Below are 20,047 nucleotides of genomic sequence, written 5' to 3'. Positions count from 1 at the left end.
TTCATCCGTCCATCACACACTGGGTAGAGCTGACCATTGGTGAAGGAAGTGTTTTATAAATAAATAAATAAGCTGTACAGTCACATACCTACTGTCTCACACCAGCTGTATGGTCACACACCTACTGTCCCACACCAGCTGTACAGTCACACCTACTGTCCCACACCAGCTCTATGGTCACACATGTACTGTCCCACAAAAGGTGCAAGATAAAGTTTTTCATATATAATAGCATTAAATGCTGACATTGTTTTTAAAGAGGGACATCATACATTACTCTCTCAAAAACATCAACCACACAATAGGTGAGGTGTAAGGTATAGATGGACCAATAAAGTGAACTAGTAAAAGGATGGAAAACAATGGAGGGAGGTAAAACTAGACGGGGATGGCAGGTCATATTGTAGAATACTCATTTTATATCATGCTGAAACAAACTCTCAATACAAAGTCTATTTATAATGGTGACATTTGTTTTAATTTCAGGACAAAGTATACTTAAGAGATCGTTAAAAACATTATTCCACATGGTTTCGGACACTTAACATGTGTACCACTAAGTACATCATGTATTACATCACTGCTTTCATTCTGAATTGGATACATTCAAATTGTACTGTTCATTCAAAATTAAATGAGATTCTTTTTAGAAAAAGTATGCATTTATTTCAAGAAACAATATCAAACCTTATGCTGTTTTCATTTCTTGATTCTTGTCAGCAGACAGACAAACAGACAGACAGACATGAACCCTATGCATAAAATGAAGCTTTTCTTTCCTTTAGTCTCCATGATGACATTTAAAAATGATTAAGATATGTGTGTGTGTGTGTGTGTATATATATATATATATATATATATATATATATATACACATACATACACACACATATACATACACATATACAATAATTATGTGAAGCAGACAAGAACTGCCTGTTTTTATCTCTTCCAACTGCAGAAAAAAACACCACTAAAGCATAAAGCAAATAATAAATCACATTTTTTTATAATTGACAAACTGTACCTTCTGATGTATCTCCAATGATAAGTTCTTCCTCTTCAAAATCGTCTTCCACTTCTATATATCCATCAGACATTCCAACACACTTTTCCATCCGAAAGGGGAACTATATACACATCCCACACCAATGTACTGAATTCACACAAGTTACACACATGTAACATCATGATCACTAGGAATTATCCAAGTGTGTGACTTGCACACACCACATCCTACCTGCAGCTGCAAAAGCATCTCGTCTGCAATTCTAGTTACTATAAATATATCTTACCCAGGACTCTTAGTGATCAATCTGTCTTACAACAGTACACACACACACTGCAATATCAAGAGTTAAAATGCTGATACAGCATCCATCATCAGCCAAAAACTCCAGAATTCACTTTTTTGATGTTGAAGTATTGATTTCCTTACAGAACTGGGCTTCTTCTGTTTCATTCTCTTGCAAAGGAGCCAACCTAGAATTTGGAGCATGTACTCATGAAACTAATGACAAATGTAACACCACTGCTGTCTGTCGATCTATCAAGGATTTTACTTCTTAACACAGCTGTTGCATAGGACCTAACATTATTTTTTCACCAATCCACACTTGTAATTTTAAACTTCTCCCATACAGGTGTCACAAATCATAATAACAATCCAGTAGGTGATATCAAATGTATCATACATATTTTGATAAACATAAATATATACAAGATCTGTAAAACAAATTGGTATATAATTACAGCTTCTTTTGTACTCAATTGTCAGGTTTGGTTTCTGTTCAAAAAAACTTCAAACCAGATCCACTGCTGTATTCTGATTTCCTTAGAGCTGGATCCAGGAATACTTTTGGCCTGTTCAAATCAACTATGGTGCAGTTCTCATTACTGACTTCAATTTACTAACATTCTCCATGAAGTTATAAGAGAAGTCAACACAGATTCCTGATGGGAGTTGACAAGAACATAGGATAAACAGTTGAAAAGAATGTCAATTCCTTATAACCATGAGAAAATACATGTCTTTGCCAGTCTGGAGACCATAATATTGTTTAGGATTTCATGTAATCTGTAAATGAAACAAAATGGTTGCAAAGTATTGTTATTTCTTTTCCAAATTTTTGTAAAAGATATACATGGGGCACTATCTCGTATTAATCTTATTAGACAGATCAAAAGTTTTCCTTATCTCAGGTGTGGCTTGCGACGATTAGGATTAATGGGTTCCTATTTTGCATTTGAGCAAAGAAAACATGCCTAATTCTTGAGAAAACAATATTTACATCTTTGATCTATTGTCAAATAGCCATCAAGTCTTTGTTTAAAGTACTGATTTCCTATTATTGTGTTTGCATTTAAACCTTATTGATCTCTGATAATGTAGTGTCTGTAATTAAAGGGGCTCTTAGATTCACCTTAAAGTCTTTTATTTTATTGCTTGACTATCTCATATATTTCATAAAATACACATGCTGCAAGTACTGGCCTTTCTTCTATTTTGAATTTACCTACAAATGTTATATAAAGGGTCAAATGACAAACATCGCTATTGTTACTGATCTTTTCATCAGTATTTCCCCAAGCAAACTGCATTGTTGAGATAAGAATTATCTGAGATAACTATGCAATACAAACAATGGTCAACATAGAGCCTTAGCTTAAAACAACATGACTTTACAAGGTTTGGTTACTGTCCAACTGAATAACCATATTTATCTGATAAATACTCCCACTCCCATGAGCACATCTTTGCCTGATCATCAAACATTTTTGACAAGTGTATTAAGTTAGCCTTTCCACCCAATCTTTTCATGGGAGAAAGATTGTAACACCAAAAAACTGCCAACTATTTCAATAACCATGGCAACAAAGCAGTTCCATTGTAATAGAAATAAAAAATTAACCCGGCATCAATAGTTAACATGCTTATGAAACTCTTTGGATGACCCAATTTTTTGTAGAATAAAAAATATAAATGGCTTTATTCATTATTTAAAAGACTATCACTTATACTAAACGTATACAGATCTAAAAAAAACAAAATTTTCATGAGTGGCAAATCCATTTAAGACTCAATTTTCAATGAAGTTAGGCAAATAAACAATCAGTCAATGCTAACTTCTTCAACAATTATTCCATGATTTCCAGAACTGCAAGTCATGATCAAAATGAATTACTGGCAATTACTGAAAACAAAACTCATTTGTTTTATGGATCCTTCATGGACTAAACATGGATCTGTCAAATTAAAAATATTTCAAAATCACACAAAAGCTCTAAAAGTTTTACCACTTATCATGTTTAAAAATGTTGTTCTCAACTGGTCAATATTATTCTGCCATATGATTTTGCCTAAGGTAAAACAGACAATCTCCATAAAGTTACCATTAACACGCACTGGTTTTACTGGATGCACCTGGCTGGAAAGTACTTCTGGAATTTTCCTTCATTATTAATTCTGCTGCATACATAAAAAATGCACCAAACTTCTTAAATATATCTATGAATTTGAAACTGAAGGAAAAATTAAATAATCTAACCTGTTTCAAAACAAATGTTCAGATGCAATGACATAATTTTCAGGAACTGTTCATACTATATTATTATTATTATCATCATCATTATCATTATTATTATTATTATTGACTGCTCCGGTGGCCTAGTGGTTAGAGCGTCCGCCTTGGATGCAGGAGGTCACAGGTTCAAACCCCGGCAGAGTCATACCAAAGACTTACAAAAAATGGTACTAACATCTGCCTCGCTTGGCACTTAGCATTAAGAGGTTAGTGTTAGGACTGGTTGGCCTCCAGGTGTCAGGATAATGTGACTGGGTGCGACATTATGCTACATGTCTGCAGCATGATGCCCAGTGCTAGACATCACTATAAACTGTTAAAGCTACATTAAAAATTGAAAAACTGTTAAGGCTACGTAAAAAATCTAAATCACACACACACATTATTATTATTATTATTATTATTATTATCATTATTATTATTTTATTATCATTATTATTATTATTTTTCCATCCATGACCTAGAAGGAGTTAATAAAAAAGAGAGGAGGAGGAGGAGGAACCCACAACTTCACATATCCAATTCTAAAATCCAACTATCAAAACCTGCAAAACTGCAGTTACCACAATCACTAATTTGTTTGCAGAATGTTTGACTTAACAGTGGTTAATGTGTGTGTCCATCTCATGACAGAATGGGTGCTGGTTCAAATACTACAACTGGACAAGCCCTGGTGTGTCATTGGACTCTTCACTCCAATTGCTTTAGGACTAAATAACCTACTTGTGTTGCAGTGCTGTAAAGCACTAAACCAAACCAAACCCAAACCCAAACCAAACCAATCCAAACCAAACCAAACCAAACCAAAAGCTAATGGTATTCATTAGCTAGTAGTGAAAACTATCATACTAAAGAAGCTTATTTTATGGAGAGATAAAACCATGCAACAGCCAGGAATTATGGCCAAATCCCCTTAGGGCAATGGTTGTTTCCTTTGATCAATTACTGTTAATACTTGTTAGAAGCACATGTCTGGCATGGGTCTACAGTTGCTTCTCAATATATTCTCAAAATAAGGTTTTCCTCTGATCTAAGCTTAGTGTCAAGTTCTTCTCTTGTTTATCTAATAAAAAATGTCAAGTTTATTTTTATGGGGTTTTATTTTTTTTTTAAAGTTTCCAACTCTTGGACACATTTCTTACAAAACAAAAAAACACAACTTGTATAGCTGTAAAACTTCTGTAGCTGTTAAACTTTACAAAGTTGTCATCAATCCATATGGCCCCAAGGTAGGTCAAAGGTCTTGGTTTTACATCTCTATTTTGGTAGAGTTCTTACATTACTATATATATATATATATATATCCTAAGTCTTTGAGAGTAAGTAGCATAGAATGGATTTCTTTTTCTATTACTAGGGCTTTCATGCGGACCGCCAAGGGTTTTCATGCGACCTAGAACAAGTCATCATTCGCACTGACTCTGTTTATGTTACTCTGTTTATCAAATAAATGTGCTTCTTTTGAAGTTGAAGTTTTCAAATATTATCAACATATTAACAACTGAAAATTAATTATGATGTTATTTAGAAAAACCTTTTGTTTTTGCTATTTCAAATATTAAATCATTTTACTTAATGAACTATGCGGCCTGCGACAAGGTGTAAATTTGTGTATGCGGCACTTGCACTTATAAGTTTGCCCACCTCTGCACTAACCCATACTTTCAAGGATATTAAACTGAAAATTTTAAACATCGCTGTAACACAAAACCTTTTTTTTCTGACAGTTCTAGATCAAGTGTGCAAACACTGTAACTTGACCCTGAGATATAGTTTGGCTTTAAGTCTTCCAAATTTCAGTGCAATTCAGCCTCTCCCCATCATCCATTTGAAGCTCTGGGCAAGATTACAAGGACAAAACTATATCTATGCTGGATTTTTTGGATTTCTGAAACTTTTCACTTTCCTTTTGGTACCATCCTTAAATAACTGGAGCCTTGTCATATATGTAACAACATTTTGCACAGACTTGGACACATAACAGCCAACCAATGGTATCATAGTCTTTCAGTTACTGGCCATATATATATGAAAATATGACAGCCTATGAAATGTAATGTAGTCTATTTCTTACTGACTAGACCTGAACAAGTGACAACCTATTGAGAGTACTGTAGTCCTATTGGTTACTAACCATCAAATACGAACACATGACAGCCCATCATGGGTACTGTAGTCCTATTGGTTACTGACCACCAAATATGAACACATGACAGCCCATCATGGGTACTGTAGTCTATTGGTTACTGACCAGATATGAACACATGACAGCCCATCATGGGTACTGTAGTCCCTGTTGGCTATTGACAGATATGAACACATGACAGCCCATCATGGGTACTGTAGTCCCTGTTGGTTATTGACAGATATGAACACGTGACAGCCCATCATGGGTACTGTAGTCTGTCAGTTATTGACAGATATGAACACACGACAGCCCATCATGGGTACTGTACTCCCTGTTGGTTATTGACAGATATGAACACATGACAGCCCATCATGGGTACTGTACAAGCTCATTTGCATACAACACATTTGCCATCCCCAAGACATTCATTTCCACCAGACACAAGCTCAATCGCAATACAACACATTTGCCATCACTAAGACATTCATTTTTTACCAGACACAAGCTCAATTGCAATACAACACATCTGCCATCCCTAAGACATTAATTTCAACCAGACACAAGCTCAATCGCAATACAACACATTTACCATCACTAAGACATCCATTTCTCTCCAACATAAGCTCATATTTAATGGAACACATTTGCCATGCCAAGCCATTCATTTTTCTTAGATACAAACTCATTTCTAACGAAACACATTTGCCCTTCTCCTTGAGCCACAGTATTGATTTATCCACATTCTATACTACTTGTAATGGAACCAGACTTGCTTTTTTTTTCTGGAGTCAAGATATAATTTTTCCAAGATTGAATATCTCACGAAGCAGACATAGTGTATCAATAGGCTATCACAATAGCATTTTAACAATACATGGCACACCTACCTCTGTAAGCTAAGGCAAGCATATAACATTTAGTAGCACGTCATATTGCCCTAACAGATGAGCCAGATCTATCCATTATTACAGACCAGCACTCTAAGTAACAATTTACTCAACACGGTATTTTACTCCCTGGTTTAGAGTATGCTACAAGACTATCTACACTCTAAGTAAGAATTTACTCAAAACGGTATTTTACTCCCTGGTTTAGAGTATGCTACAAGACTGTCTACACTCTAAGTAAGAATTTACTCAACAGAGTATTTTACTCCCTGGTTTAGAGTATGCTACAAGACTGTCTACACTCTAAATAAGAATTTACTCAACAGGGTATTGTATTCCCTGGTTTAGAGTATGCTACATGACTGTCTACATTATAAGTAAGAATTTACTCAACAGAGTATTTTACTCCATGGTTTAGAGTATGCTACAAGACTGTCTACACTCTAAGTAAGAATTTACTCAACAGAGTATTTTACTCCCTGGTTTAGAGTATGCTACAAGACTGTCTACACTCTAAGTAAGAATTTACTCAAAAGAGTATTTTACTCCCTGGTTAAGAGTATGCTACAAGACTGTCTACACTCTAAGTAAGAATTTACTCAAAAGAGTATTTTACTCCCTGGTTTAGAGTATGCTACAAGACTGTTTACACTCTAAGTAAGAATTTACTTAACAGAGTATTTTACTCCCTGGTTTAGAGTATGCTACAAGACTGTCTACACTCTAAGTAAGAATTTACTCAACAGAGTATTTTACTCCCTGGTTTAGAGTATGCTACAAGACTGTCTACACTCTAAGTAAAAATTTACTCAACAGAGTATTTTACTCCCTGGTTTAGAATATGCTACAAGACTGTTGAATCATCCAGATCTTAATCATGCCATTTTCAATGCATCAGTGACCAAAACAAGTTCAGGGTGTATTTGTTTATACAGTCCTGTTTGAATGCATGTTCTAAGATTGATAAAGTACTATCCTTTTAGATGTACAAGGAACATCTGGAACTTGAACTAAAAGCAGAGTTTACACTGATGAAACCTGCCATCATACAACATGGGTGTTCTTACAGCTGGAACAATATGCTGATAATTTCAGACTACTGTGTGATGCTTAAAATTTTTTTTGTACAAGTCATTTAAATGCATTGAAAAATGTTTTCAGCACTTTAAGGTGAAATGACTGCATAAAAAAGGCAAATACATTATTTTTCAAGAGCTGTTATTGAATAATATAAATAATTTCAGTTTTTATCAACAGCATTTAATTTTACATGAGTGCAGCGGCTCAAATAAGGAGGTCAAAATTACATGTTTCTACAGTGCCAACGCCCTTTCAAGGCCACCCTTCCTGTACTGAACAGCTTACCTTATAAAAAAGTAAGCAATCTTGAGGGGTACCCAATAGATTTTTTGAGGGGTCATTTGGTTTTTTTTCGTGTATAGGAAAGTATAAGAATGAAAAACAAAATTAACCCTTAAAGGGGACCGCTCTGGTGACTTAGTGGTTAAAGAATTCGCCTCGGAAGTGGAAGGTTGTGGATTCGAACCCCCACACACACCCGAGTCATACCAAAGACTAACAAAAAATGGTCCTAACAGCTCAGCATTAAGAGTTTAGTGTCAGGACTGGTCGGCATGTTGTCAGAATAATGTGACTAGGTATGACATCATGCTAAATGTCTATGGCATGATGCACCAGTGCAAAACATCACTATAAACTGCCACAATGCAGACATTGTAGTGATATGACTAAAATATTTTTAAAATCACGTTAAAAATTCTAATCACACACACACACACCTTAAAGGGACTGACACTCTAGTGACCAAAAAGAATTTTCAGGAATCGAATATAAGACCATTCATTTTCTTCAAGGTCAAACCATGTCTTATATTTACGAGCAATAGCAAGATTTTCAAGATGGCCACCATGGTCGCCATATTGGAATGCAAGATTGGCATAGTTTTCATTTAGAACCAACTAGATATCATAAGAAGTGTTTTGTGAAAACCCAATGCCAATTTGACATTCCAGTCAAGAACAAGAATTTCATGCAACCTTTTGGCAAAATCCCTTATCTATTCCAGCTCAAAGCGTATACCAACAGATCAGTCTCAACTTTAATTACATACTCTTTTAATCTTACATGGCTGATCTGTTTTCAGTTTGCATTTGCATAACTCACACCCAGTACATGTAGTTGGATGTTTTCACTTTTTATCTGGTGCATCAAAATCAAACTAATATAATTCAAATCTTCCTGTGAATAAAATAAATTCCGTTCACATTCTATAGCAAGACATATTGGAAAGCATAAAAAACTGCATTGGTGTTTTGCTCCGTGAGAATTAACTTGTAAAACTGAGCACATTAAATACTGTCTGTACTCACTTATAAGACAAGTTGCAAACAACAAAGATCTTGAGCTGCCACTGCATAATGTGCCTGCAGAGCAGGATCTGTTTTGCTCTACTAATTACTCCTAACAAACTGCAAAATACCCAGATCTGCTGGTGCATTTTGCAATGGCAGATCAGGATCTTCATTTGCGGTTGTACTTGTCTCATAAGTGAGTATAGATAGTACTTTTGTATACTTGGGAACATCTTGTACAAGCAGAAATGGTCGAAAGGTAATGTGCTTATTCACTTCTGCATCCGAAAAGCATACCCAATTACCAACAGCACAGACCCAGATCACTTGAAATAATAAATTAAATTAACAGCATAGACCCAAACACCAGGTGTATTATGAGATTGCAAATCTGGGTCCATGATGCTAGCCAGAAATAATGCAATAAATATAGTACACAGTTAAGCCAGTCAACCTGATACAGCTGTGGGAAGCCATCAGTATCAAATTCCAAACCTTTCCCTAAAACAGATCTCTCAACACCTGGAAATAACAGCTGCTTAGCAGTAAAGGTGAAAGGTATTACAACATAATTTCAATGTACTTTCTTTTGGCCTCTTAGGCGTTTGTAGAAAAAGAGGTACTTTTCTATGAGCCATATCAGCCTACTTAAGCAGAACAATTAGAAATAACAGTCCTAAAAGAAAAAGTGTTTTGTTTCCAGTTTCCACACTGACCATACTTTCTGCCTGCCAACCCAAGAAAATACCCTTATGCCCTCCCCCCTGGTAATTTCTGGGTTTCTGATGGGTTTTTATCAACCCGGATTTCATTTCATTCAAAGGTACTGAGTATAAGACATGAAGCTGTTGGCTTTATCACCCCATAACTGTAAACAAGATTCAATCACTGAATAATGGCATCATTTGCATACTGTTTGCCAATGGTGATGATTCTATCATCAATAATGGCAACCTATGCATATGATTTTCTAACTGTAAACAATTCTATCATTCAATAATGGCAACCTTTGCAAACTGCTAACAGTAAGCATAATTTAATCATTCAATAATGGCAAGCTTTGCAAACTGCTAACAGTAAGCATAATTCAATCATTCAATAATGGCAAGCTTTGCAAACAAACAGTAGGCATAATTCAGTCATTCAATAATGGCATCATTTGCATACTGTTTGCTAACTGTAAGCATGATTCAATCATTGAATTATAGCATCATTTGTATACTGTTTGCTAACTGTAAGCATGATTCAATCATTGAATAATGGCAACCTTTGCATATGATTTTCTAACTGTACACAATTCTATCATTCAATAATGGCAACCTTTGCAAAAAACTGCTAACTGTAAGCATGATTCTATCATTCAATAATGGGATCATCTGCATACTGCTTGCTAACTATAAGCATGATTCAATCATTGAATTATGGCATCAACTGCATACTGCTTGCTAACTGTAACCACGATTCAATCATTGAATTATGGCATCATTTGCACACTGCTTGCTAATTGTAAACATGATTCAATCATTGAATTATGGCATCATTTGCATACTATTTGCTAACTGTAAGCACGATTCAATCATTGAATAATGGCATCATTTGCATACTGTTTGCTAACTGTAAGCATGATTCAATCATTGAATAATGGCAACCTTTGCATATGATTTTCTAACATAGACAATTCTATCATTCAATAATGGCAACCTTTGTAAACTGCTAGCTGTAAGCATGATTCAATCATTCAATAATGGCATCAACTGCATAGTTTGTTAACTGTAAACATGATTCCATCATTCAATAATGGCAACCATTGCATACTGTTTGGCAATTGTGGTCAATTTCACATTTATAAGCAAGTTATAAAGGTGTACAAAATAGTCACTCTGACTGATAAATATTGTAATGCATGAAACCAGAACCATTATGGGGGGAGGCTGAGGTTGCATTATCCCCATTATTTCTAAGTATTGATTTTTTCTATCTGTCATTATTGATCATTTGTCAAAAGTTCTAACCAACATCTTGAAACCTGTAATCACCTCTATAAATAAAAATATCACAGAACTGTTGAATATGCCATTATAGCATCGATATGAAATAATCAGATCCTCTCTGCTTCTGCTAGCGGATGAAATCAAGAAGAGAAGGTGGGGTTGGGTAGGACACACCCAAAGGTGCCAACCAACATTACCAGACAGGCATTGAGGTGGAACCCTCAAGGCAAGCAGAGAAGGGGCCAGCCAAGAAACACCTGGCAATGCGACCTTGAGGCGGACATCACTAAGATGGGTCACACCTACAGTGAATGCAAGGGGATGGCACAGGACAGAAGCCTCTGCCGATCTTTTGTGGGCGACCTATATCCCAACAGAGGTGATGGGCAAAACTTAACTGAACTGATGAATGAAATTTTACTCTAATTTCCTTGCTGGGAATTAACAAATCATTAAAACAATTATTCATGCTCAACAACAAATTTGTCCTTGGAAAGACATTACCTGTGAAAACAATTTCTCAGAGGATTATTATTATTATTATAATTTTAAGGAATCATGTAGCTTCAAGCCTGTTCCCAGAATTCTCAATCCATCCAGTTAACTCCATAAGAAAACTTCACACAGAAATCGTCCCATGCTGTGAAAAACATCTTCTACCAGCAAACTTTTCAACGTATATGTAAAAATGTTTAAAGTAAAAATGATTTACTGTCAACTTATAAAACTTTATAAAAATCCTGTTCCAATTTCATATATTTTGAAGTGTATAAATTCCAAACAGAAATTCCTTGTCTTTCTTCTTCTATAAGACCTTATGTTACTTAGAAATAAACCACTTCAAAACCTACAACATACACACATGTATCCATGAAACAAAACACTACTGTTTGAAAGACTTAATCACATAGCCTTGAATGAAGACCAGTTTCCCACTCCCATATTAAACCGCTCTTGTTGGCCTAACTTGGAAACACTTTGCAAGTCCTGAAGTCTGTTAGAGAGTGTATTAGTGTGCAATGTTCACACTTTTGCAACAGGATTCAATTATCATTGGCTGGCTAGGTTGCTGCTGCAACAGGATTCAATTATACACTGGCTGGCTACAGTTGCTTCTGCAACAATTCTTATTACCTCTGCATCTGGTACCATTACATTGAGAGTACAGCTCTTCAAATCTAAATAATAACTTGTCTTTCCAAATCCTGGTTATTTACCAGTCAATGCCAAAATACTATATAATGTACTTGTAATAAAATTTGTAATTATATATTATTATGAAGCAATGCACTGAATGGTAACTTCCAATCTCTCACATTACTGTATATACGGCATTTGTAATACTGACATTATGATAACAAGTACCATCTATACTCATGTACAAGTCAAAACCAAATACAAACTGCACAGACCCAGATTAGCCATTGAATAATGCACTAGCATATCTGGGTCTATGGAGTTTGTTAGGTATAATCAGTAGAACAAAGAACATAGACCCCTGATCTGCTGGAGTCACATAATGGAATGTCATATCAGAATATGCATGTTTTCTGGCAGGTGGATTCGACTTAAAAGTGTGTGTGTGTGTGTGTATATATATGTGTGTGTGTGTGTGTGTGTACACACACACATAGAGACAAACAGACAGAGACCGACAGACATACAGATGTTTTACCCCTGTGTACATGTTACCATGTTTATTCCATCAGAAGCTTATCCTTAATGAAAAGGCCAACCCCAACCCCTCCTACTGTTACAAAATCTGGGAAAATGATTTTAGTCTGGATATTTGGGTCTGATATGTCAATTAAATTTTTTTGACCAATTGTTTTGGCAGTTCCCCTGGTTTTATCACAGGAATGAAACTGTAGAAGTAAATGAGTTTACTACCATAACACAACATATTGTAGCATTTACGAAACATAGATAATTTACTGAATCTAAACTTTGGATGTCTGAGCAGCACCATTTTCAAATGGGTATGTATATTTTACAAGAATCCTCCAATAAGTAACAAGAAATAGCAACAGCAAACTAAAGTTAAGAGACAAAATGATGGATAAAAACCAGAAGTTCTAAGACCAGAAGAACTAAAAATGTGTTCATTATATCAAGGAATTTGTAACAGAAATGTATAATATAGGGAGGATTTTACATCTCAATTTTTTTAAAATATGACAAGATCAAGGATGAAGCTTGAAGAACAAATTACAGGAATGAGAAATATAGGACCCCATCCCATTATTCTTGGCTTTTTTAACCGACTACTGCATACCTGTAAATCTTGTCTTACTTAACTGCAAAAACATGCACCGATGTGTAATACAAATATCCCTTTCTTAGAGTTTGGGGAAAACTCCTTGGAAATGTATTCACTAATAAGTCAGTTCCAAGTGCCAACTGGACAGAATCAGATCTATCATTGCATAATGCTCCAAAGTGCTGACCTACAAAGTCTGTTTGAAGTAATCAGTAAAACAAGCAACAATGACCTGATCTGCCTGTGCATTATGCAATGGCAGATCAGTGTCTCTGTTGTTTGAAGTTGGACCCAAATAATAAGCAAGTAAATATAGTAAGCTGTATAGAATCAATAACCAGTGCAATGAAAGGGCTGTGCAGTATGTGGTATCAATAACCAGTGCAATGAGAGGGCTGTGCAGTATGTGGTATCAATAACCAGTGCAATAAGAGGGTGTGCAGTATGTGGTATCAATAACCAGTGCAATAAGAGGGTGTGCAGTTTGTGGTATCAATAACCAGTGCAATGAGAGGGTGTGCAGTTTGTGGTATCAATAACCAGTGCAATAAGAGGGTGTGCAGTTTGTGGTATCAATAACCAGTGCAATAAGAGGGTGTGCAGTTTGTGGTATCAATAACCAGTGCAATGAGAGGGCTGTGCAGTATGTGGTATCAATAGCCAGTGCATGAGAGGGCTGTGCAGTTTGTAGTATAAATAACCAGTGCAATGAGAGGGCTGTGCAGTATGTGGTATCAATAACCAGTGCAATGAGAGGGTGTGCAGTTTGTGGTATCAATAACCAGTGCAATAAGAGGGTGTGCAGTATGTAGTATAAATAACCAGTGCAATAAGAGGGTGTGCAGTATGTGGTATCAATAACCAGTGCAATAAGAGGGTGTGCAGTATGTGGTATCAATAACCAGTGCAATGAGAGGGTGTGCAGTTTGTGGTATCAATAACAAGTGCAATGAGAGGGCTGTGCAGTATGTGGTATCAATAACCAGTGCAATAAGAGGGTGTGCAGTATGTGGTATCAATAACCAGTGCAATAAGAGGGTGTGCAGTATGTGGTATCAATAACCAGTGCAATGAGAGGGTGTGCAGTTTGTGGTATCAATAGCCAGTGCAATAAGAGGGTGTGCAGTTTGTGGTATCAATAACCAGTGCAATAAGAGGGTGTGCAGTTTGTGGTATCAATAACCAGTGCAATGAGAGGGTGTGCAGTTTGTGGTATCAATAACAAGTGCAATGAGAGGGTGTGCAGTTTGTGGTATCAATAACAAGTGCAATGAGAGGGCTGTGCAGTATGTGGTATCAATAACCAGTGCAATAAGAGGGTGTGCAGTTTGTGGTATCAATAACAAGTGCAATGAGAGGGTGTGCAGTTTGTGGTATCAATAACAAGTGCAATGAGAGGGCTGTGCAGTATGTGGTATCAATAACCAGTGCAATAAGAGGGTGTGCAGTTTGTGGTATCAATAACCAGTGCAATAAGAGGGTGTGCAGTTTGTGGTATCAATAACCAGTGCAATAAGAGGGTGTGCAGTTTGTGGTATCAATAACCAGTGCAATGAGAGGGCTGTGCAGTATGTGGTATCAATAGCCAGTGCATGAGAGGGCTGTGCAGTTTGTAGTATAAATAACCAGTGCAATGAGAGGGCTGTGCAGTTTGTAGTATAAATAACCAGTGCAATGAGAGGGCTGTGCAGTTTGTGGTATCAATAGCCAGTGCATGAGAGGGCTGTGCAGTTTGTAGTATCAATAACCAGTGCATGAGAGGGCTGTGCAGTTTGTAGTATCAATAACCAGTGCAATGAGAGGGCTGTGCAGTATGTGGTATCAATAGCCAGTGCATGAGAGGGCTGTGCAGTTTGTAGTATAAATAACCAGTGCAATGAGAGAGCTGTGCAGTTTGTAGTATAAATAACCAGTGCAATGAGAGGGCTGTGCAGTTTGTGGTATCAATAGCCAGTGCATGAGAGGGCTGTGCAGTTTGTAGTATCGATAACCAGTGCATGAGAGGGCTGTGCAGTTTGTAGTATCAATAACCAGTGCAATGAGAGGGCTGTGCAGTATGTGGTATCAATAACCAGTGCAATGAGAGGGCTGTGCAGTATGTGGTATCAATAACCAGTGCAATGAGAGGGCTGTGCAGTATGTGGTATCAATAACCAGTGCAATAAGAGGGTGTGCAGTATGTGGTATCAATAACCAGTGCAATAAGAGGGTGTGCAGTTTGTGGTATCAATAACCAGTGCAATAAGAGGGTGTGCAGTATGTGGTATCAATAACCAGTGCAATAAGAGGGTGTGCAGTTTGTGGTATCAATAACCAGTGCAATAAGAGGGTGTGCAGTATGTGGTATCAATAGCCAGTGCATGAGAGGGCTGTGCAGTTTGTAGTATAAATAACCAGTGCAATGAGAGGGCTGTGCAGTATGTGGTATCAATAACCAGTGCAATAAGAGGGTGTGCAGTTTGTGGTATCAATAACCAGTGCAATGAGAGGGCTGTGCAGTATGTGGTATCAATAGCCAGTGCATGAGAGGGCTGTGCAGTTTGTAGTATAAATAACCAGTGCAATGAGAGGGCTGTGCAGTTTGTGGTATCAATAGCCAGTGCATGAGAGGGCTGTGCAGTTTGTAGTATCAATAACCAGTGCAATAAGAGGGTGTGCAGTTTGTGGTATCAATAACCAGTGCAATGAGAGGGTGTGCAGTATGTGGTATCAATAACCAGTGCAATAAGAGGGTGTGCAGTTTGTGGTATCAATAACCAGTGCAATGAGAGGGTGTGCAGTATGTGGTATCAATAACCAGTGCAATGAGAGGGTGTGCAGTATGTGGTATCAATAACCAGTGCAATAAGAGGGCTGTGCAGTATGTGGTATCAATAGCCAGTGCATGAGAGGGCTGTGCAGTTTGTAGTATAAATAACCAGTGCAATGAGAGGGCTGTGCAGTTTGTAGTATAAATAACCAGTGCAATGAGAGGGCTGTGCAGTTTGTGGTATCAATAGCCAGTGCATGAGAGGGCTGTGCAGTTTGTAGTATCAATAACCAGTGCAATAAGAGGGTGTGCAGTTTGTGGTATCAATAACCAGTGCAATGAGAGGGTGTGCAGTTTGTGGTATCAATAACCAGTGCAATAAGAGGGTGTGCAGTTTGTGGTATCAATAACCAGTGCAATGAGAGGGTGTGCAGTATGTGGTATCAATAACCAGTGCAATGAGAGGGTGTGCAGTTTGTGGTATCAATAACCAGTGCAATGAGAGGGTGTGCAGTTTGTGGTATCAATAACCAGTGCAATAAGAGGGTGTGCAGTATGTGGTATCAATAACCAGTGCAATAAGAGGCTGTGCAGTTTGTGGTATCAATAACCAGTGCAATGAGAGGGTGTGCAGTTTGTGGTATCAATAACCAGTGCAATAAGAGGGTGTGCAGTTTGTGGTATCAATAACCAGTGCAATGAGAGGGTGTGCAGTATGTGGTATCAATAACCAGTGCAATAAGAGGGTGTGCAGTTTGTGGTATCAATAACCAGTGCAATAAGAGGGTGTGCAGTATGTGGTATCAATAACCAGTGCATGAGAGGGCTGTGCAGTATGTGGTATCAATAACCAGTGCAATAAGAGGGTGTGCAGTTTGTGGTATCAATAACCAGTGCAATAAGAGGGTGTGCAGTATGTGGTATCAATAACCAGTGCAATAAGAGGGCTGTGCAGTATGTGGTATCAATAGCCAGTGCATGAGAGGGCTGTGCAGTTTGTAGTATAAATAACCAGTGCAATGAGAGGGCTGTGCAGTTTGTAGTATAAATAACCAGTGCATTGAGAGGGCTGTGCAGTTTGTGGTATCAATAGCCAGTGCATGAGAGGGCTGTGCAGTTTGTAGTATCAATAACCAGTGCAATGAGAGGACTGTGCAGTTTGTAGTATCAATAACCAGTGCAATGAGAGGTCTGTGCAGTTTGTAGTATCAATAACCAGTGCATGAGAGGGCTGTGCAGTTTGTAGTATCAATAACAAGTGCAATGAGAGGGCTGTGCAGTTTGTGGTATCAATAGCCAGTGCATGAGAGGGCTATGCATTTTGTAGTATCAATAACCAGTGCAATGAGAGGGCTATGCATTTTGTAGTATCAATAACCAGTGCAATGAGAGGGCTGTGCAGTATGTGGTATCAATAATCAGTGCAATGAGAGGGCTGTGCAGTATGTGGTGATAAAACAAAAATGGGTGCTAAACTGGGGGCAGAACCTTTCTCCCTGTCAATATATTACATGTCTTTTCCTTTCAGACTGGGAAGGATGCTTTACATGGGATGGAAAAATGGATAGAAATCACAGACAAATGATTAATTACTTTCTCCATAACCTTGCTAGATACAGAACATTAGAAAGAGAGTAAAAAGAGATATTGTATCACAAGTCATTTACTGGTGTACATACAGTATTATGGTCTAGTTGGGCTAACCCACTTTAAGGGTTAATTTGCCTAGAGATGTACCCTCACAAATCATGTGATGAACTATTCCAGCTTAGAACATAGAAGTATAGTTGTGATTCAAGAGAAAATGTTGAACCAATTACTGCAACAAACTATATCACTGACTGAAAAAAGGAACCAATTATTTAAACTTAATACTAGCAGTGTCTAAGAAAAAAAGGAACCAATTTTTAAAACCTAATACCTGCAGCAACTGAATGAATTGTTAATGTAACTAATGACATTGGAAGGTCAACATTCTCTCTTCAATTCATCAGAGTATTAAGACAATGTCTGCTTACATCGCTTGCATACCTCTCACTGAAAGATCTTTGTAATCGCCCAAATATACCTGGTACCATTCTGGGAATGAACCAAAAACCACCAAATATACCTGGTACAATTCTAGGAAGGAACCATAAAAACCCAATATACCTGGTACCATTCTGGGAAGGAACCATAAAACCCCAAATATACATGGTACCATTCTGGGATGAAAGCATAAAAAACCAAATATACCTGGTACCATCCTGGGAAGGAACCATAAAACCATTAAAAAAACAAATATACCTGGTACCATTCTGGGAAGGAACCAAAAAATCCCCAAATATACATGGTACCATTCTGGGAAGGAACCATAAAACCCCAAATATACCTGGTACCATTCTAGGAAGGAACCATAAAACCCCAAATATACCTGGTACCATTCTGGGAAGGAACCAAAAATCCCCAAATATACATGGTACCATTCTGGGAAGGAACCATAAAACCCCAAATATACCTGGTACCATTCTAGGAAGGAACCATAAAACCCCAAATATACATGGTACCATTCTGGGAAGGAACCATAAAACCCCAAATATACATGGTACCATTCTGGGAAGGAACCATAAAACCCCAAATATACCTGGTACCATTCTAGGAAGGAACCATAAAACCCCAAATATACCTGGTACCATTCTAGGAAGGAACCATAAAACCCCAAATATACCTGGTACCATTCTGGGAAGATACCATAAAAGTGGCACAGTAGTACCAATCTTGGAATAAGAAAAAAAGCATAGTGGCACAGTGATTATTGTGCTGAGCTTGAAACCACAAGGGTGCAGGTCAAAGACTTACTGTGTGGATCAGCCTGGGTCAGACACTGTTGTGCATACTTGGGCAAGGCACTTAACTCAAACCACCTTGGCATTGACCTGCTTGTGTTACTGTATTATAAACCACATAATCCAAACCACTCTGGGGCAAATGTTATAGTGCCTATTCTGATATAACTGCAATCCACTTGGGAATTAGACCAAGGGATTTTTCTTTTGCACACTTAATTCCATAAAGAAGCCTTCTAGTTCAATATGTTGACTCACTAGATGCACAGTGGTTGATTTATAAATGATCGTAGAGACCACCAGAGAAAGCATTCCTCGAAGACCTTTCTCAACTAGCTAATTTGTGGTCTTTCTGTGTTAAATACAGACATTTATCTAACTCAGCATACAAACCAAAATCCACAAAACCTATGTTCAATACCCACACTATTGCCATATATCCACTCTCCACTTGCACGTCTTACGTAATGTGTACTAGAACTTTAAAAAAGGTTATATTAAGTGAGAAATTACTTGCAAAATATTTCCTTAGGCTCTAATTAATTCCAAATTAAACCATAACTAATTAACTCTATTTTAAGCACTTTATACCTACTTAAAGAGTTACATATTTTGCTTTGAATGGTTGCACAATTTATACTTTGGCTGTAAAGGAAAACTTACTGTGGTTTATTGCAAGTCTACAAACATACCTTCCAGACCAATAATGTTTTTTTGGTTTCACTAACCTGACAGCCTGGCTGTAAAACATCCATACACCCCACAGTGACCTAGAGTGGCCATAGGTAACACTAAATTTAATAGGAATTTCTAAATTCAGCATTAAATACAGATGTACCCATCTATCATAACCAAACAATAATGAAATGTATGACATGAATTCAGAGACACACACAATATCATCTGAGATAATTAAAACTGTCACTGTAATACAAATCTGAGAAGGGGACTATGCAGACAAAAGTCCCTCCCCCCACTCCCACCCCCTTAATCTTTTTTATGGTACACTATATGCAGCTGTAAAAAAAATCCTTAATTTATGTATCATTTGGAAAATTAAATAAATAAATCTAATTAATTTTATATATTTTAAAATATACTACTTTAATATTCAACCTAGGTTAAAATCACTTAAATTTAAAGTTTCCCACCAGTGACTGTTAACAAACAAACGTGATCTTCCAACATACAAGTTTGGCAAAATACTAGACCCTTCAAATTTGATCAAAGTCAGCTTGCACCTGGATAATG

The 20,047-nt window shown here is 37.1% G+C and overlaps 1 protein-coding gene across 5 annotated transcripts in view; it reads right to left on the bottom strand.

Moving 5' to 3' along the window:
• The window catches only part of LOC149795994 (uncharacterized), a 202,870-nt gene that overhangs the window by 112,248 nt on the left and 70,575 nt on the right, over positions 1-20,047 (bottom strand). The window contains exon 1 of one of the 5 annotated variants that reach the window (XM_089965912.1): positions 1,028-1,966. The exons of the other annotated variants lie outside the window; for them this stretch is intronic. Coding sequence (XP_089822038.1) covers positions 1,028-1,118 — 91 coding nt within the window. The 5' untranslated portion in view covers positions 1,119-1,966. Of the gene's footprint in view, positions 1-1,027; positions 1,967-20,047 lie in introns of those variants that run through there. 5 annotated transcript variants of the gene reach the window in all.

This window comes from Sinohyriopsis cumingii, chromosome 7 (assembly GCF_028554795.1).
Source record: "Sinohyriopsis cumingii isolate HCF-2022 chromosome 7, ASM2855479v2, whole genome shotgun sequence".
Taxonomy (NCBI): Eukaryota; Metazoa; Mollusca; class Bivalvia; order Unionida; family Unionidae; genus Sinohyriopsis; species Sinohyriopsis cumingii.
Note: the sequence above shows the minus strand (reverse complement) of the source record. Positions and strands in the feature narration are given on the sequence as shown.